General features: G+C 35.2%; 1 protein-coding gene across 2 annotated transcripts in view; it reads left to right on the forward strand.

The window, feature by feature from the left end:
* LOC115214924 (G1/S-specific cyclin-D2) overlaps positions 1-18,655 on the forward strand; it is a 22,272-nt gene extending 3,617 nt beyond the window's left edge. For both annotated transcript variants that reach the window (XM_036505351.1, XM_029783995.2), the window contains exons 2-5: positions 7,151-7,366; positions 9,368-9,527; positions 12,570-12,706; positions 14,616-18,655. In XM_036505351.1, the coding sequence (XP_036361244.1) occupies positions 7,151-7,366; positions 9,368-9,527; positions 12,570-12,706; positions 14,616-14,768 (666 nt within the window). In that variant the 3' untranslated portion in view covers positions 14,769-18,655. The remainder of the gene's footprint in view (positions 1-7,150; positions 7,367-9,367; positions 9,528-12,569; positions 12,707-14,615) is intronic.
* Positions 18,656-19,077: the final 422 nt, after the last annotated feature.

A 19,077-nucleotide genomic window follows, 5' to 3' on the forward strand; every position in this document is an offset into this window, starting at 1 on the left:
TAATTCAAATTTTTTAAGTGAGAGATGGAGAGAGGGAGAGAATTTAGTGGCTCAGGGATGGATGTGATCAATGTAAAATGTGGTTGGAGATGACAGTATAAGGATAAAGGATGGATATCAGGTGTAATTGTTTCATGTAGTGTGACAGATTAGTGGTATCAAGGAAAACTGTAAATAGAGAGATGATGAGTGGTGAGGATATCTTGAAATTGGGTGAGGTACTCTGCTGTGCATATATACCATCATCATATGTCTGTTTTCCATTCGGGCATATACATACATAATACTGCCTGATGTTTCACTGGTTTAAGTGGGTCTTCTCAGGAACTGTGTATTGCCTATCAACCTAGTCCTTTGTCATCTATGTGAGGTTCAAGGTCCTGAGATCAGCAGTCAGTTCTATATCTTCCTGGGTCTCTCCCTCTTCCACAAACTCCATCCACCTTAAATGATTACCATTTCTTTATGCAGCTACCCTTGTCCATATTCACTGCATGTCCATACCAGTGCAATTTTCTTTCTTGCATACACTATATGATTCTGCTTGTGCTCAGTTTTTCTTTCAGCATGTTTATTCTACATTGCACATCTAATGAAACATGCTTGCTTCATTTCTTTCCCTTATTTTCAAGTCCCATGTTTCACTACCATGTAACACTCTGCTCTTCACTTTGAAGAAGATCATCTCTATTGTTAGCAGCAGAGTTTCTCCAACTCATCCATCACTGTAACTGCTATACATTCAGAGCCATAACCTCCCTTGTTATTTATATCTTCTAAATAACAAAAACTATCAACTACTTCTAGTGTGCCATCTGGGCATTTAAACTGGCCGTATCAGGTCCAGATATTCTGGTTTATATTCAAACCAACTAGATCTGGCTTCTCACACATACTTAACATTGTCATTCTAAAAATAAACAATAATCTCCTGGTGATCTGATGAGTTAGCCTTCTAAATTTGCATTAATTTGTGGATATACAATAAAAGCATATAATGCTGAGCATACATATTAATACAATCATGTATGCACAATTTCTTCCACATTGAAATCTATTTCTATATATATAAACGGCAAAATGTCTGTGTGTGTGTGTGTGTGTGTGTGCATGCCCTTTATACAAATTCACAATTTTTCAGTTAGAGAGCTTGCACTTTCTATGGTCATTCAAAATCGTCCAAGGGTGGTCGTGCACATCTTTACATTTCCCCAGTCACCCCGCAAAGCCATTAAAAAATCAATAGAAGTGACTTTTTTGTGAATTTTCTATCCAAAACCCAATCAAAATGCCCGAAACTTGATACGCCAATTGAATGCCAGCTACTGTATGTGATTGGTCGGAGATTTGGACAGTACTCGCATGTATGTGCACACGCACGCAGCTGTATATGCATGCACTAGTACTATATAAAAAAGGTTACAAAACACCCCTACTCCCAAGGATATCATGTGGTGAAATATCTATTTACTTCACACACCTCCTGACTTAATGCTTTATATATTCCACATGAAATTTCAATTGGCTCTTCTGGATTTCTGTAAGATGGACATGCTTCATCACGTTTGTATTGGATTACTATATTACTATACATGTACACACAGACAGACACATATATGTGTATATCATCATCATTATTGTTTAACGTCCGTTTTCCATGCTGGCATGGGTTGGACGGTGTGACTGGGGACTGGCAAGCCACCAATCTGCACCAGGCTCCAATCTGACCTGGCAATGTTTTTTGCTGCTGGATGACCTTCCTAATGCCAACCACTTTAGTGCTTTTTATGTGCCACCGGCATGGGAGCCTGTCAGGCAGCACTGGTATCTGCTACATTCGGATGGTGCTTTTTACGTGCTACCAGCACAGGAGCCAGTTGGGATGGGGGTGGGGCTGGCATCAACCATGTTTGGATGATGCTTTTTATGTACCACTGGCACGGGAAGCCAGTCAGGCGGTACTCACTACGACCCATGCATGAATGGTTCTTATTGTGTGCCACCAGCATCAGATCCAGTCAGGCAGCAAAGTGGCTGAGCTCCTTTTTTCCAGTGTTGGGCCTCACGGAGGCAATGACCAAGACCTTTGGCATTATGTCGTGCTTGAGAAGAAGACCCACCAAGCTGAGCAAAATTGCAGTTGTGGCAGATACCGGTGTCATGCAAATGGCACCCATGCAGGTGGCACATAAAAGCACCCATTACACTCTCGGAGTGGTTGGCATTAGGAAGGGCATCCAACCATAGAAAACCATGCCAAATCAGACTGGATCCTAGTGCAACCTTCTAGCCTCCAACCCATGCCAGCAGGGACAATGTACATTACATGATGATGATATGTATATATTTGTGTGTGTGTATATATATATATATATTTATATAATATATAAAAGTGAAGTTGTGTGAGAGTCTGTCTACTCTGATTTAGATTCCTAACTACTCCCACATTTTGCGGTGCAGTTTAACCAAAAGCGGGTATCTTATAGTTGTGATTCATATTGAGCCCTTCTGGGTATTAACGCGCGTCTACGATGAGTCTACGATTTAAAAAAAAATTTACCATCATTTTTTCGCATTTTTAATGCATTTTTGCTCGGTTTATATAAGAGAAGTAACTCTCTAAAAATGCTTATATAGTTATTTCCCTTACAAACCCGAGCAACGCCGGGCGATACTGCTAGTATATATATATATGTATATATATGTTCCCTCTACCATTGGATTATGTCACCTTATTTGGAGTACATTTCTGTACTTTTGATTATGTGTGTATGTATATGTATGTGTGTGTATATATATATATATATATATATATATATAAATTTAAATAATAAGGGTAAAAAAAATTGATATTACTTTGAATAATATCAATTTAAACCATTAGCCTAGCATATTGAAAAAATCTGAAGGTTCAGAAAATTATATTACATATAAGAGAAGTGACCACTAGATGGACTCTTAATATGCTAAATGTAGACCTCATATGGTCTGACCACTAAGAAAAAATTGCTCTCAAGAAAATTTGGCAAACACCAGAACGTAAGGCGAGGAAGGCAAATGAAAAGATACAAAATATAATGATTAGTCAAATACCAGGTTTCATTGTTACCATTTACATATGTAAATGTCTGCAAATCATCAGTGCGACCATCATAGTAAATATAATTTGCAGAACTATACACGAGACGTCCTCACGAGAGAGAACATGCATACAATTCTATCAATTATATTTAGGGGTATATTTCAAATGTCTTTGTTTTGGCGCGCCTAAGCTGGAAATGACTCTGGCATGGGTTGGACATTTGACTAGAGCTGGAATGCTGCACCAGGCTTCAGTCTGATCTGGCAAGGTTTCTACAGCTAGATGCCCTTCCTAACACCAACCACTCCAAGGGTGTAGTGGGTGCTTTTTACATGCCACCGGTATGGGAGCCAGTTGGCGGGCACTGGCATCTACCACATTCGGATAGCACTTTTTATGTGCTGCTGGCATGGGAGCCAGTCAGCAGGCACTGGCATTGACCATGTTTGGATGGTGCTTTTTACATGCCACCAGCATGGGAGCCAGTCAGATGGAACTGACATTGACCACATTCACATGGTGCTTTTTACATGCCACTGGTATGGGGAACCAGTCAGGTGGCACTAGCATTCACCCATGCTCGAATGGTGCTTAGGCAGCAATGGCCACAACTACAATTTTGATTTTACTTGACTCAACAGGTTTTCACAAGCACATCATATTGTCTGATGATTCAAGGGTATTTTTAAATGGGCCGGTTATGCAACACTGGCATTGGCCACGACTGTGATCTCACTTTACTTGCTGGGACTTCTCAATTACAGCACATCTCCAAAGGTCTTGGTGTCTTGTCATTGCCCCTGTGAGACCCAACGTTCGAAGGTCATGCTTTACCACCTCATCCCATGCCTTCCAGGGTCTACCTCTTTCTCTGGTTCCTTCCACTCTTAGTGTGTGACACTTCTTCATACTGCTGTCCTCATCCATACACAACACATAACCATACCAGTGCAGTCGTCTCTCTTGCACACCACATCTGATCCTTCTTATGTCCCACTTTTCTTTCAGGATGCTTTCACATCCAGCAGATCATACTAGCTTCATTACAGCGTTCCCTCTGCTGTAATGGCCCCTATTTTATTGCTGTATAGCATGGCATTTCACACAAATGCATCATACAGTCTACCTTTTACTCTGAGCGAGAGGCCCTTTGTTGCCAGGAGAAGTAGGATCTTTCTGAACTTTGCCCATACATGTGTATATATATATATATATGTGTGTGTGTGTGTGTGTATGTATATTGAAAGATGCGGATACCGAAAAAATTTTATTATCAGATGAGGATAATGCTAGTAATATAGCATGAACAGGTTAAACTATATTATTAGCATTATCCTGCATTTGAGAATAAAATTATTTCCTTATCTGTATCTTTCAATACATCTCAATGCTTCTGAGGCAAACTTTGTTTGTTGACTTTCAATGTAAGTTGAATTTAATGTATGTATGTTTACATATATATATTTAATGTGTGTGTATATATATGTATCATCGTCGTTTAATGTCTGCTTTCTATGCTGGCATGGATTGGACGGTTTGACTGAGGGAAGGCAAGCCAGGAGGCCTTGGCAAAGTCAAGGTATATCACATCTACAGCTGACTGGTTTAGCTGTTGCTTCAGTACGCAGTCAAAGTGCTGCAGCAGCTGTGTGAGGCAGTTCCTCCCTGGATGTTAGCCATGTTGCATGTTTGTGAGATGGTTGTTTTCTTCTTGGAACATGATAGCCTTTTCTGATAACATTTGAAGTCAGAGAGATGGGCCTGTAATTTTTAGCATCTGCTCTGCTCCCTCCTTTATGGACAGGACATATTATATCCTCTTTTAGCATGTTGGGAAGTTTACTACATGCAAGGAAACTCTGCAAAAGTATCTGCAGTGGCTTTGAAAGAGCCCTTTTATATGCCTTTAAGAGAACAGCCGTGAGTCCATCAGGGCCTGTTGCTGAGTTTGATCTCATCAATGGCCGATACTACATCCTTTTCTGTTATGTTGATGTAATCAATGGTTGCCTCTTTTCCGAATAGATTTGTTACATTGAAAAACCCCTCAGGCTTGTTTATTTGCAGATTTTCCAGTGGAGAAGTGAAAATACTTTGGAAGGGTTTATTTAGTGCTTAACTTGTCTTCCTCTGGTCTGCTGTTAGTGAGCCATTTTTACCAAATAGTGGCCCTATCTTATAGTCTAATGAGGCAGACTCCTTTGCCAATATGTAGAAGGCTTTAGGATTTCTTTTTATATTTTTGACCGCCCAGCTTTCTCTTTTTTCTCTTTCTTTTTTATTGGAGAGTTTGAGTTTATTTTCAATCTCAAAGTGTTTCTCTGTCAGGTGGGATTTCATACTGTCATTGAGGTGTTTATTTAAACAATTTGAGATCTTTATTTTCCACCACATGAGTATTGTTCTGTCAAGGAGATGATGTTTTTGTGTGTATTGGCTCTCTTCTCTGGGACATATTTAATGCATATGGCTCACATTATTGACACAAATTTATTGAGTTTCATATCTATGTCTTGCATAGAGAGGCTTGTAGGCCAATCCTGCTGGAGTATCTATTTTTCAAGTGACTTCCCATCAGCCTTATAGAAATTTAGGCTGTTAAGCTTGCTCCCGACCTATGCGTTCTACCCACATGTTCTGGCTCACTCTATTATTGCTATCTGCTAGCCCCCCGACTTGTGTGTCCACCCATACGTAACTTCTTCATACATTATATCTAGCCTTACTCCTCAATCCTGTTCTCATACTCCTGTTCCTCTCTATCATTCATATCTGGTAGCCCCCCCCCCAACTCTATACATACCATGTCACTTACTAGCACTCTATAGCACTGGTATAGGCTATGGCTGTGATCTCACTTGTTGGGCCTTCTCAATCACAGCATATCTCCAAAGGTCTCGGTCTCTTGTCATTTCCTCTGTAAAAGTCGTGCTTCATTACCTCATCCCATGGGCTCCTTCCATTGTTTGGGTGTGACACTTCTTCACACAGCTCTCCTCATCCATACACATCACATAACCATACCAGCACAATCATCTGTCTTGTACACCACATCTGATGCTTCTTGCATGATAGCCTTTCTCTCAAGGCGCTTACACTCTGTCGTGTATGCACACTGACATTACACATTACACACTGACATTACACATCCAGCAGATCATACTAGCTTCATTTCTTTCAAGCCTATATATGTCCTCAGCAGTCACGGCCCATGTTTCACTTTTGTGTGAGCATGGCTGTTTGCACACATGCATCGTACAGTTTACTTCTCACTGTAGACAGAAAGGGTAAACACATCACGGCCAGTTTGAAGTGCATGCATCCATTGATCTTGAAGGGAGCACTTCAAAGTAATCATGGTGTGTTTACACTTTTTTGTCTACAGTGAGAATATTTCACTATGATGGACCACAGTGAATAGCTATCTTATGAGTTCAAATACCCCCAACACAAGTTTATATTTGTCTCAATCACTGCTTATCCCTTCTATGCATATATATACGCACACACACACATGTACAGCAAAATTTAGATTCAGATGAATATGGTGCTTAAGGCAAAGACACTAGAATTTTGTATGGTATTATCCATATAAATCCATGGGGTGATTACAATCAAAATAAGCAACAAGTATATCCGAGGTAATGTGGTACGATCGTTTCATGCTACTTCATTTTATTAAACACTGGTATATCTACCCTCTTTATAATGTTGACAAATGAAATAGGAATAAGAATGTACATTGTCCGTTTTTTTTGGAAAATTTTTAAAGGTGGCTGAAGATTGCTTGACATTTTAAAACTGATGTAATGCTTACATTGTTTAATAAAATGAAGTAGCATGAAACGATCGTACCACATTACCTTGGATATACTTGTTGCTTATTTTGATATATATATATATGTATACATATATATATGTGTGTGTGTGTGTGTGTGTGTATGTGTATGTACATGCAAATCCCATGTATTTTTCTATAAATTTTTCTAGTTTGTATTTGGTTTAACAGTGTTGTTGATTTATATCTTTCTACAAGAAGAATGAATTTGTTTTTATCTGCTATTCCAGGTTTGTGGTGAATTGAGTTGTGAAGAAGAAGTATTTCCTCTCTCTATGAATTATCTGGACCGATTTCTTTGTGTTCACACAATTAAGCGAAATCAGTTACAGCTTCTAGGTTCAGCTTGTATGTTCCTCTCATCCAAGATGATGCAGACAATTCCTTTAGCTGCAGAGAAACTAGTGATGTATACAGACCACTCTATTACCTTGGAGAGCCTTCTGGTGAGATTTTATTCTCCTTTTTTTTTATGCGTATTGAAGTGTATAAATGTTGGACTCCAGAATTAATGAAAATATAAACACAGTGCTATGTAAGATGACATAAATTATAGATAGGAAAGCATTGCTGTAGGGTATTCATTTAACCAATTGATAAATAATTTTATGTGCATCATTTGTATTGGTTTAAATGTCATCAACCATCATGATGTGAAAGTTAAGGACATCTAAGTTTTGCTGGAAACATGAATTCTACTTTTTTTTTATGATATGAGCAAAATAAAGATAAGTTGAAGGATATTGTGGTGAAAGATAACAATCGCAAGTTTTATGAGGTAAGACGATAATATATGAGGCGTATAAAAATTTTGGTTTGTGAATGAAAAAGAATGGGGGAAAAGCCCACTTTTGTTTCTTTTACTCTTTTACTTGTTTCAGTCATTTGACTGTGGCCATGCTGGAGCACCGTCTTTGGTCGAGTAAATCGACCCCAGGACTTATTCTTTGCAAGCCTAGTACTTATTCTATCGGTCTCTTTTGCCGAACCGCTAAGTGACGGGGATGTAAACGCACCAGCATCGGTTGTCAAGCGATGTTTTGGGAGGGGGTGCAAACACAGACAGACAGACACACACACACATATATACACGACGAGCTTCTTTCAGTTTCCGTCTACCAAATCCACTCACAAGGCTTTGGTCGGCCCGAGTCTAGTAGAAGACACTTGCCCAAGGTGCCACGCAGTGTGACTGAACCCGGAACCATGTGGTTGGTAAGCAAGCTACTTACCACACAGCCACTCTTGCGCCTATGTGATCATTATATTTTAAATTTCCATTTTTCTGTGCTGGTATGAGAAACCTGTCATTTGCCTTGATAGTGCATCATTTCATATGTGACACCCAGTAACCTAAAATTTGACTAAACTACTTCTGTTTGATAATAGGCAATATGGCATTTACTTTGATTTTGCTAAATTTAGAGATCTATACCTGCAATCCAACAATACAATTTGATAATAGGTTTATACTATTTTCAGCAAACCCTCAAATTGTTCAAAAATGTTTTTAGTAAACCTAAAGCACCTTTTGAGCATTGGACCTCACAGAGGCAATAACAAAAGACCAAGACCTTTGACAATATGCAGTGCTTGAGAAGAAGACCCATAGAGCCAAGTGATACCATAGTTGTAGCAATCACTCTCAGAGTGGTTGGTGTTAGGAAGGGCATCCAGCTGTAGAAACCATGCCAAATCAGACTGGAGTCTGGTGCAGCCCCTCAGCTTATCAGCCCTGGTCAAACTGCTCAATCCATGCCAGCATGTACAACAGACATTAATTGATGATGATGATACAGGATTAAATATTTTAAGCATAATATTATTTTAAACATATTTCTATAATTCTCAAACTTAAGCAGGAGTGGCTGTGTGGTAAGTAGCCTGCTTACCAACCACATGGTTCCGGGTTCAGTCCCACTGCATGGCACCTTGGGCAGGTGTCTTCTACTATAGCCCTTGGGCTGACCAAAGCCTTGTGAGTGGATTTGGTAGACGGAAACTGGAAGAAGCCCGTCGTATATATGTATATATATATGTGTGTGTGTGTGTGTGCATGTATGTTTGTGTGTCTATGTTTGTCTCCCTAGCATTGCTTGACAACCGATGCTGGTGTGTTTATGTCCCCGTCACTTAGCGGTTTGGCAAAAGAGACCGATAGAATAAGTCCCGGGGTCGAGTTGCTCAACTAAAGGTGGTGCTCCAGCATGACCTCAGTAAAATGACTGAAACAAGTAAAAGAGAAAAACTAACCAGGCTCCCCACTCAAAATATTGATGAATTTGTTCACTTCACCTCTATAAATGGGAAGAGAAAATTGTTTCGTCTTTCCTTTGGTGTCAGGCAAGTTTAAGAAGATGAAAATCAATTCAGTTTTTTTTTATTAAACTTGGCTATATTCAACTTTTTTATGTACATTAAAAATATATCTTTTATTACACTTTTAGGCTATGGAGCTTCATTTACTGTGTGTTTTGAAGTGGGACTTGATGGCTATTACACCAAATGATTTTATTGAACTTATTTTAAGACGTCTTCCCATAGATTCATTGAGAATAAATATCATTAAAAAACATGCACATACATTTATAGCAATGTGTTATACAGGTAAGCAAAAGATTGTTATTTTAATGTTATGAAATGGTATTTTGGTTCTAATTAAGAAAAGACAACTGAATTTTAATTACTTATTTTTCTGGCTAGTAGTAGCAGCTCATTTAATTTTTAATTTTTCTGTGGATTCTGTTTTGAAAGTTTAGGCTTCTGGATATTGTTAAAGCTTTGCTTTTGCATCTTTTCCTCACACGTAAAGTAGAAGTAAAACTCATTTTAAGCTTCAATGAGTAAATTATTTATATCGATAAGCTTCAAGAAAAATTTAGACATCTGTATTTATAAATAGTAAACAAACAAACTACTTCTATGTATTTAATTTGATACAAACGACTTCTGATGAAATATTTAACTTCATCCATTTAACCTGGATATACATTTGAGGTTAGCATACTCTCGATGCTGGCAATATTGAAGAATTAGAAAAACAAAATATCAAATATAAACAAATAGATTAAACAGCTTCATTTAAAATTTATAATTTAGCATTAAATTAAAAATCTGAAGTGAATTATGTAAATAATCTTTTCTCTCCTGCTTGTATAATGATTGAAAAATTTAATATACTAACAACTATATATATCATAACATGAAATATGGTTATAAATTACATAATTGTAAGTGAAAATATACCCAGTGTTACTTGTCTAAGTGATATATTCAAGACCAAATAAAGCTTCCAATATTTTACCTCAGTCATTAGTCAGTAAGAGTGGTTATTACAAGATATTCTTTTCGACAGTTTATGATGAATAAAGAAAGTCTTACCAACTGAGAACTGCCAAGAACAGAATGCACGCAGATTTCAGGCAAAAATCCTTTCTGTGAAGGTATCATCTTTAGCGTCCGCTTTCCATGCTAGCATGGGTTGGACGGTTCAACTGGGGTTTGCACCAGGCCCAGTCTGATCTGGCAATGTTTCTATGACTGGATGCCCTTCCTAACGCCAATCACTCCGTGAGTGTAGTGGGTGCTTTTTACGTGCCACCGGCACAGGTGCCAGACAAGGCTGGCAAACGGCCACGATCGGATGGTGCTTTTTATGTGCCACCGGCCCGGGGGCCAGGTGAGATATATGCAAATACCAACCCGGCCGAAACATTTTTTGGTTCATAATACCAACTGGCTGAGAGTACCCATTGTTATTTAAATGTGAATTAAAGCCCAAATCTTGTTCGTACATTTGTGAAAATACGTGATTTCACTTTGTAAATAGTTGGGTTACAGTATCCGACATTTCTTGACCTGATATCTGAACTCAGTGAATTTTTGGAGATTTTTTTTCCATATTTTTTCGGCATCGATTTTTCGTCAACTTTGAAAATGGATAGGAGTTTCATGTTATCAAGTATTGATTCCGAATTTAAAGCTTTTTCAACGGAAAATAGGGAGATAGCGAGAAAAAGAATGAATGGGGTATAAAAGCACGTGGTGTTCGATAATGAATGGGATATTTCTGTATCCGAAAATGAAAGCAGCGATTCTGAAGAAACAAGGTGGCGATAACGACAACAAAGACGATTTTACATCGGAATAAAGTAAAAACTTTTAAAATGTTTTTATTAGCAATTTTCTGAGGAGATAGAGTTTATCTATAGTCTTTCTTAGGAAGTGAAACCATTAGACTTTTATTTTTTTCAGTATGCTTGTTTGAAGCGATCACTGCGGAAACAAAACTTACACAGAATGTAAACAAACACAAAATGGGGGAGCAAAGTTTGGAAAATTTGTGAATCAAATACTGGGTGCTGCTTGTGAATTTAGTTTTTATACAGGGAAAATAATGTTAGTCAGCATGGCCTAGGGTACGATGTGGTCTGGAATTTATCACTTCCATACCATATATTATTTTTTGACCGATTTCTTTAGTTTGGTCAAACTTGTGGTGGATTCCAGTATTTCAGTTTATTTCACCTTTATGGTACACCTGTTCTATTGTGCATTAAATACAACTGATGATCTAGTGATGTGCACAATTCTTCTATATCAAAATTTTGTTGCATACCCAATTGAATATTAGCTGATGATTCATTTTCTATAGTGATGTTTAAACAAAATTTTAATATTTTTACCTTTTGCTCAGTTTACCTGGGTTTACCTGTAATTAAAGTCACTTTGATACAAAAGTTATGCAATAGAATTCATTAAGAACCCTTTCTTTAATTATGTTCCAAATATCACATTAATATGTCGATAAGTAAAAAAAGTTACAGCTATTTAATGAAACAAGTCTAAATTCATGATTATTTTAGAATTTAATTGAAACTCATGAGGGGTGTATTTTAGTCAGAAATATAGTAACGAAAGGGTTAACTATGGAGTCTGTAAAGATATGACCTCTTAGTCGTTACATGTATGACTGCTTATTTTGGACATTGTTAGTTTATTATGTATTTTAGTATAGCCAGAGAAGAGAGTGTAAATCTCTTTATTTCATAAGTTTGGTGGTGATTAAAGTACCTATCTTAGGTACTTTAATCTTAGGGGTGCAGGCAGAACCCAAGCTAGCATGGAAAACTAACGTTAAATTATGATGATGATGATATATATATATATGCCAGCATGGACAATGGATGTTAAGTGATGATGTTGATATTTATAACATTTTAGCATATATTTACAAGTAATTTAAACTTTAGAAATCTAGTAAATGCTTCTTTATTCTATAAATGAAGCATAAGTTATCAAGATTTTTTATTTAGATTTTCAGTTTGCATTTTTTAATTATTTTTAAAGTATAGTTTTTTTTCACAGTCCACCAAGCTGCATCTTGATGCACACTGCCTAGCAGCTGCTACTACTAGTGTGTGATATTACTGATGTCTCACAAATATGTGGATTCAATTCTTACTAAACTTGTCTAAGTAAAAGAATTCTACTTTTCAACTGAACAATACTTTATATTTTGCTTTCACTTTAGTGTTGTATAAACTTTTCTAAAAAAAAATATATGAAGCTATTCAATCCTGGTTTAGCCCCGACTAATAGAAAATATATGTTCAATTACAGAAATTTGAACTGTTTGTTTAATTTCAGATTGCAAATTCATGACGTACACCCCATCAACCATTGCTGTTGGATGTATTGGCGCAGCTATGCAAGGTCTCACTAATACACCAATGGTGAACTTTAATTTACTTCAGAGGCTACATGAAATCACACATATTGAATTAGTAAGAAACCTTTTAAAATTCTATGTATGAAATGTTATGAAAAAGCTTATTGAACTTGCTCCATTTCTGAATTCAAAAATTAATATATGACCAAAATTGTTTTAATTTAAACATATTAAGTCGTCGTTATCTTGTTTGTACCACTCAACCTAACTTAATTTTAACTTATCTGGTGAGGATATAATCAATCTGGCTGGTTTCCTGAAGTTAGTGTTGCAAATCATTAGATCATTTGCACCACAGAACTCCAGCAGCCTTGTTCCTTCCTTATTTCTAAAACCAAAGCTGTAACCTCCATGCACACTGTAAAATCTATGAGAGTACTTGTCCAGTGTGCCCCCCTTGAAATCACCTGTCTCAATATCCAAGTCTCTGTTATTTGTTGTTGAGATAGTCTGCAAAAGAACCTCATTAAATTGGTCGTTCTGATCAGCTGCATGTCCAGACTGGGATCATAGGCAGAGATAAATGTAACTGTTAATTATTTAAGTCTTAGCTTAACTTATCACAGTCTCTGACTACATCAGTTACCTTATTTACCCAAAAGTATACTTGTATCACCCACCCCATCAGTTGCCTACCCAAGAGAATTTGAACCTCTGTTTCTTACCTATATATTTCTTTACTACCCACAAGGGGCTAAACACAGAGGGGACAAACAAGGACAGACAAAGGGATTAAGTCGATTACATCGACCCCAGTGCATAACTGATACTTAATTTATTGACCCCGAAAGGATGAAAGGCAAAGTCGACCTCGGCGGAATTTGAACTCAGAACATAATGGCAGACGAAATATGGCTATGCATTTCGCCCGGTGTGCTAACGTTTCTGCCAGCTCGCCGTCTTAAATAACGAGTCTCCCTGGCGAGGAATTGAACCCTGGTCTCCCACCTATAAGGAATCTAGCAGAGGCTTCTCTCCATTTTACTATTTGCACACTGCACATGTCTACATGTCGTCACTCCAGCATTTCAGTAATCTCACTGGTTCTGGTCCTTTCATTTTGCTGACATTGTGGAATAGGAAGGAAGAGTGGGAAGACGGTCATGGAACTTTTTGTCAGCACCTGAGAAGAGATGTGTATATGCATGTTTATATCTGGATTTCTGCTTTACTGATTGTCAATTAGTGTTTGTTTGTTTATATTCTTCTAACTTGGTAGTTGAGCAAAGAGCAACCAATGGAATAAGTACCAAACCTAAAGATTAAGTACTGGGTTTAATTTGAATGACAAAATCCCTTGAAGGTGGTACAGTTCAATGATTGAAACAAATATAAAAAAATATGTGTGTGTGTGTATGTATAAGTAGATGCTTTGATATGTATGGTGTTTGTTCCACATAAAATGCACCCAGTACACCCTGTAAAGTAGTTGGCATTCGGAAGGCACCCAGCTATAAAAACCAAACCAAAACAGACTATAGAAGCTGGCCTTGCAAGCTCTTGTCAAACCATCCAAGCCATGCCAATAGGTGAATATGATTGTATAGTATGCAGGAAGCCCTGATTTACATTTGTTATGTAACTTCCCTCTCAACTTCTAGGTTTTGAGTTTTAAAGCAGTTAAACCTGAAGAATATTCCAAATCTGTACGTAGATGTTATATTTGTGTGAGGTATGCATAAGTGTTGAAAATTCTGGCAGATATTTTTCCTATTTATTCACTATTGCATATATTTCATTTGCTAACAGGCATTACAAAATTTGTACATGTAAGATATCTCCTATTAGAAATTCTATTCTTCAGACAGGGAATCAAATTATTTGATTTCCAATCTCCTATTTTCAGATATATCTACAATTAATATTTTAAAGAAGCAAATAACTAAAATGAAAATGAACTAAAGATTAATATAAGGAAATAATGAAAACTATTCGTTGATGTAAAATTTTTTTGTTTGTTTTAGGACTATTTGCGAGCTTGTCAAGATCAGATTGAACAGAAGGTTGCATATAATTTGTCTAATCTGAATATTCAAGAGGTTGATATTGCATCTAAAAATCACACTGTTAAAGAACACCCCACAACTCCAACAGGTGTAAATGACATAAATTTCTGAAGAATTTTTTTAAGGCAATACCTTGGTGATTTTATTTTATTTTCATCTCTAAAATTAAAATTTAAAACTGTGTTTTTGACCAAGAGAAATTTCTTGACATTGGATAGATTTCTTCTGAAATTCATCTGATATAAACCTACTGGCTGTGAAAACTTTCATCTTGTAGTTACCTATAAAGCAATTCTTTATAAGGGTTTCCAAACTATCCCAAAGAATTGTTGTTATTAAAATATCTATATTTTTCATCATATTGATGAGCATCACTTCAAGAAATCTTACAAAAATGATGCCTTTTTGTTGTTTGTAAATTGCCTATTACAAAACTGATTGCTTTTAAATCAAATATTGCTATTTCGTATGGTTTCTTTGTTAATTTCTGCTAGAACATTATTTATAATAGAATTAAGTTTATATTGAAATACTCTAGCAATTGTTGTTTCTAATTTTGTAACTTGATGAATTTTATGCTTAATCTGATTCTAATCTGCACTTTCCAATAAAGATTCTTCTCCCAGCATTTTGATGCTAAATACTGACAGGTAGTGTTGTTGCTGAAAATATGGAGATTAATTTTGGCTTAATATTCTAAATATTCTGAAATAGAAATTGCTTTAGGACCAGATATTAGAAACATATTACACATGGCAGAGAATTGACTGGGGTGTTAGCACTTGAGACAAAATGTTTTGCAGTATTTTTGTTCTGACTTTCAGTTCAAGTCCCACCATGGTTGATTTTGTGTTTTTGCAGTCAATAAAACCAGAAGACCTGTCCAGGTCAGTGAATTGATTGAATTGTTAGAACAAGCGACAAAATGCTTTGCTACAAAATGTTTTAATTCTTCGCAGAGTTTCGGGAGATAATCTGTTGGTTGGTTTAGCAGGATTCACTCTGTTGCTGGCATTCATGTCAGTTCTCTGATTTGGAGATAAATTACTTCTACCTGTCTTGTAAACCCTGGAAAAATAAAAGGTTATGGATTTTGCCTTTTCCTCCCCAAGCAATAAAAAAAGCAATGTATTATATATAAATTATCCTGCAAAAAGCAGTGAAAATATTCCACATGTTTTTCTACAAAATAAGTAATATAAATTTTTGTACATAGTATGGACACACTTGCTAATTTGTTTGAAGCTCATTTTTCTACTTGAGTGAAAAGTGTTAATTTATGTAATGAAATATTAATGATGGGACAGCAGCAAAAAGATTTAAGTGTTAATGTCTGTATATAGATAGAATTATTTTGGGACTTTTAATAATATTTATTATGATTGACTTATTTATTGTTTTAATACTTCAGACAGTTGTAGACTTTACAGATTTTTGCACTGTCATTGTTTGAAACACTCAAGTCACTTGATGTTACACATTGTATTTAATCCTCAAAATAACTTGAAATTGTTTAAATGGTTGATCATTTTGTGCAGCTGTATGTCTTCAGAATTCAGTATGGAATCATTGTTACTAAACAATGAGTCTAAATTGTACAGATAACCTGTATAATTTTCTTTGTCATAAATTTTGGATTTAGGATGAGAGGCACTTAATGAAACAGTAATTACTCTCATTATGTTGGTCCTGCAATTGTTTTTATAATAGTGTTGATATTTTCATATGCTTTGTTACTTGATGGAATTATTTCAAATTTATTGAAATTTTCCATCATTATCCTTGTCTTTGTAATGTCATCTGTACCTCTGGCATGTGTAAATTCCAAAGAGGCAAGCAAGTGTTGTTTGTGGACCAATGTCTGTAAATACATCACATCATGACCTTCAACATACAAATAAAAACTTGTCACTATAACAGTCGACACGTTTTGATTTTATAATATAAGCAGTTTGATTCTTGTTCAACCATTTGTATAAAGGGAGAAAAGCATATTAAAAAGTAATTTGTTTCTTATTCTCCTTTCTCTCAAAAGTATTATAAGTATGAAACTCAATATGTTATATTGTTTATACAAGTAATAATTCATACTTCCCAATAGTTCCATATCCATAGATAGTCCTGTTTCTGCATGTTGTGTGGAACAGTTGATAGTCAATTATTCTTAAACTCAAGCTTATTGCTCTCAAAAAAAGAAAAAAGAAAAAAAATTCCAACATTTAAAATTTACATTTTATATTTTGCCTTAAATCTACCTCTTGTTTGGAGGCTCCAAAATACTGTAGTTGGACATGATGGCAGGGTCAAATAATTATGCTGATGAAATCAGAATATCCAACAATACACAACATCATTTATGAGTAGGGTAATTTTTTCCTTAGTGATTTTTACAGTATTTTCTTTTAAATTCTTTCTATACAATCCATTATGATTTAAAATTTAATAGGACAATATATTTTTGCTGACTTTTAAATATTATAGAAAGTCTTTTGCAAAGCTAAAAATTGATATCTTAGTATGGCATGTATCTAATTTTCTGCACTCTGTATCACCATTGTACATTAAATATGCAAATTTTAGAATATTTTTTAAAAACTTTGCAGATATGTCTAGATTTTCAAGTACTAATATTCTCATTTACAATATTAATTACTTTATGACTTGTTTAATCTAAGTCCTTTAAAAGAAAACTTTGTAAAATAACAAGAATGGTGAGTTTATTTTAATGAGTTGAATATATGTCAGTATATTAATAGGTTTACAGTGTAATTAAAATTATTCTAAGATAGTTAATTTTCATTTGTTTAAAGACTAGAGAACTTAATAGTGTTAAATCCATGGTTGTATCTCACTAAGCTGCAAATGTTTTTGCTATTTCCATTTAAAACTCATTGAAAATGAAAGGTGTATAAAGTTTAAAAATAGTAACACTACAACGAAAAAAGATCAGTGTTAATAATCTTCTAATTTTTACATAGTTTACAAAAATAATTGTCTAGAAGACAGATCAAAGAATGAAAATAGTTTGTGACAAGTATTTTGTGTTTTAAACCTTTTCTCAAACATTTGGTTGCTCAGTGAAAGGTTTCGAAAATTTTAGATGCTTATGCTGTACTTTATTTTATGAAGTTGATTATACTATTTCTTATTCCATCATTGATATATATATATATATATATATATCTCAATCTTAAAACTATGGTACTCCTGCTCAACATGTCAGTAGGCAAAAAGATATTAATAAATGAGGACTGTGATTATAAAAGTTTGATGTCATTTTTCAAGGCTTATTTATTAATTCAAAATATCTACATTTATTTTTTCCAACCAATTCATAAGCTTCATTACTATTTGACTACCATGTCACAGCTCTGAAGACTTCATTTCTTTTATTCACTTGTGCTAAATTTTTGGCAATATTACCTGTCAATTCCCCTCCAAGTCCATTTTTTAACCCTTTCATTACCAACCTGCCCGTCATCGTAGAATACCAGAGCACATCTGTATTTGCCTATTTATATATATAAATATCATTACTACATTAATAATGACATGATTTTAATACATAAACACTTGTATATTGAGAATTTTCTCTTTTCCAAATGTTTTTTTAAAATTTCTATTAACATTGTCCTTTCTTTAAAGTAAGTAAATTTATTTAAGCATCAAACTTATTAGTTGTTCTGAACTAGAATGATGGTGGTTTCAGTTTTCAAATGTGTCATGTTGGATGGAAGTATTTAAAGTAATGGATGGAACAAAAACTTCAAATATTTCTATTCAAAAATTTCAGAAACTATGCTCAATCACTCATTAATTCTAATTCAGCCCTTAAACAAAGAAGAAAAAAAAAAAAAGGCAAACTAAAGAAAATTAAGGCACTTTTGCCACGAATATAGTAATTAACATTTTTACCTGTAATTGGAGTAGTCTTGAAACAAATTCCATAACAGATTTAAGGAAGTATCTTTCTCTGTGCAAAACACCACTTAAAATTTTTTTTTAAATGTTATTTTATTGAATGATTATTTTAGAATTCAGTTGAACTCTGTAGGAGTGTATTTTTTGTTAGAAATATAATCATAAAAGTGTCATGTATACATTCATATTTAGGGCCTTATAGGGTGAAAAGAAGGCTAGATTATGAAGATGTTGCATATGGGAATTGTGAAGCGATAAGCTTGAAATAGTAACCAGATCTTTAAATCATACCCTTCCATTTTATATAAATACATGATACATTAAGTACCTGACAATCTGAAAAGCTTCTTTCACGCCCGTGGAATCAGTGCTATTGTTATAGGATTTCTGCTTGGATATTCAATAAACACCTTTGGAACCAAGCTTGATGGAACTTATACTACTGGCACTTTGGAATATTGGTGGAAAAGCATCCAATTAAAGACCATGAGTCTTTTGC

Source organism: Octopus sinensis, linkage group LG8 (genome assembly GCF_006345805.1).
Source record: "Octopus sinensis linkage group LG8, ASM634580v1, whole genome shotgun sequence".
NCBI classification, from domain to species: Eukaryota; Metazoa; Mollusca; class Cephalopoda; order Octopoda; family Octopodidae; genus Octopus; species Octopus sinensis.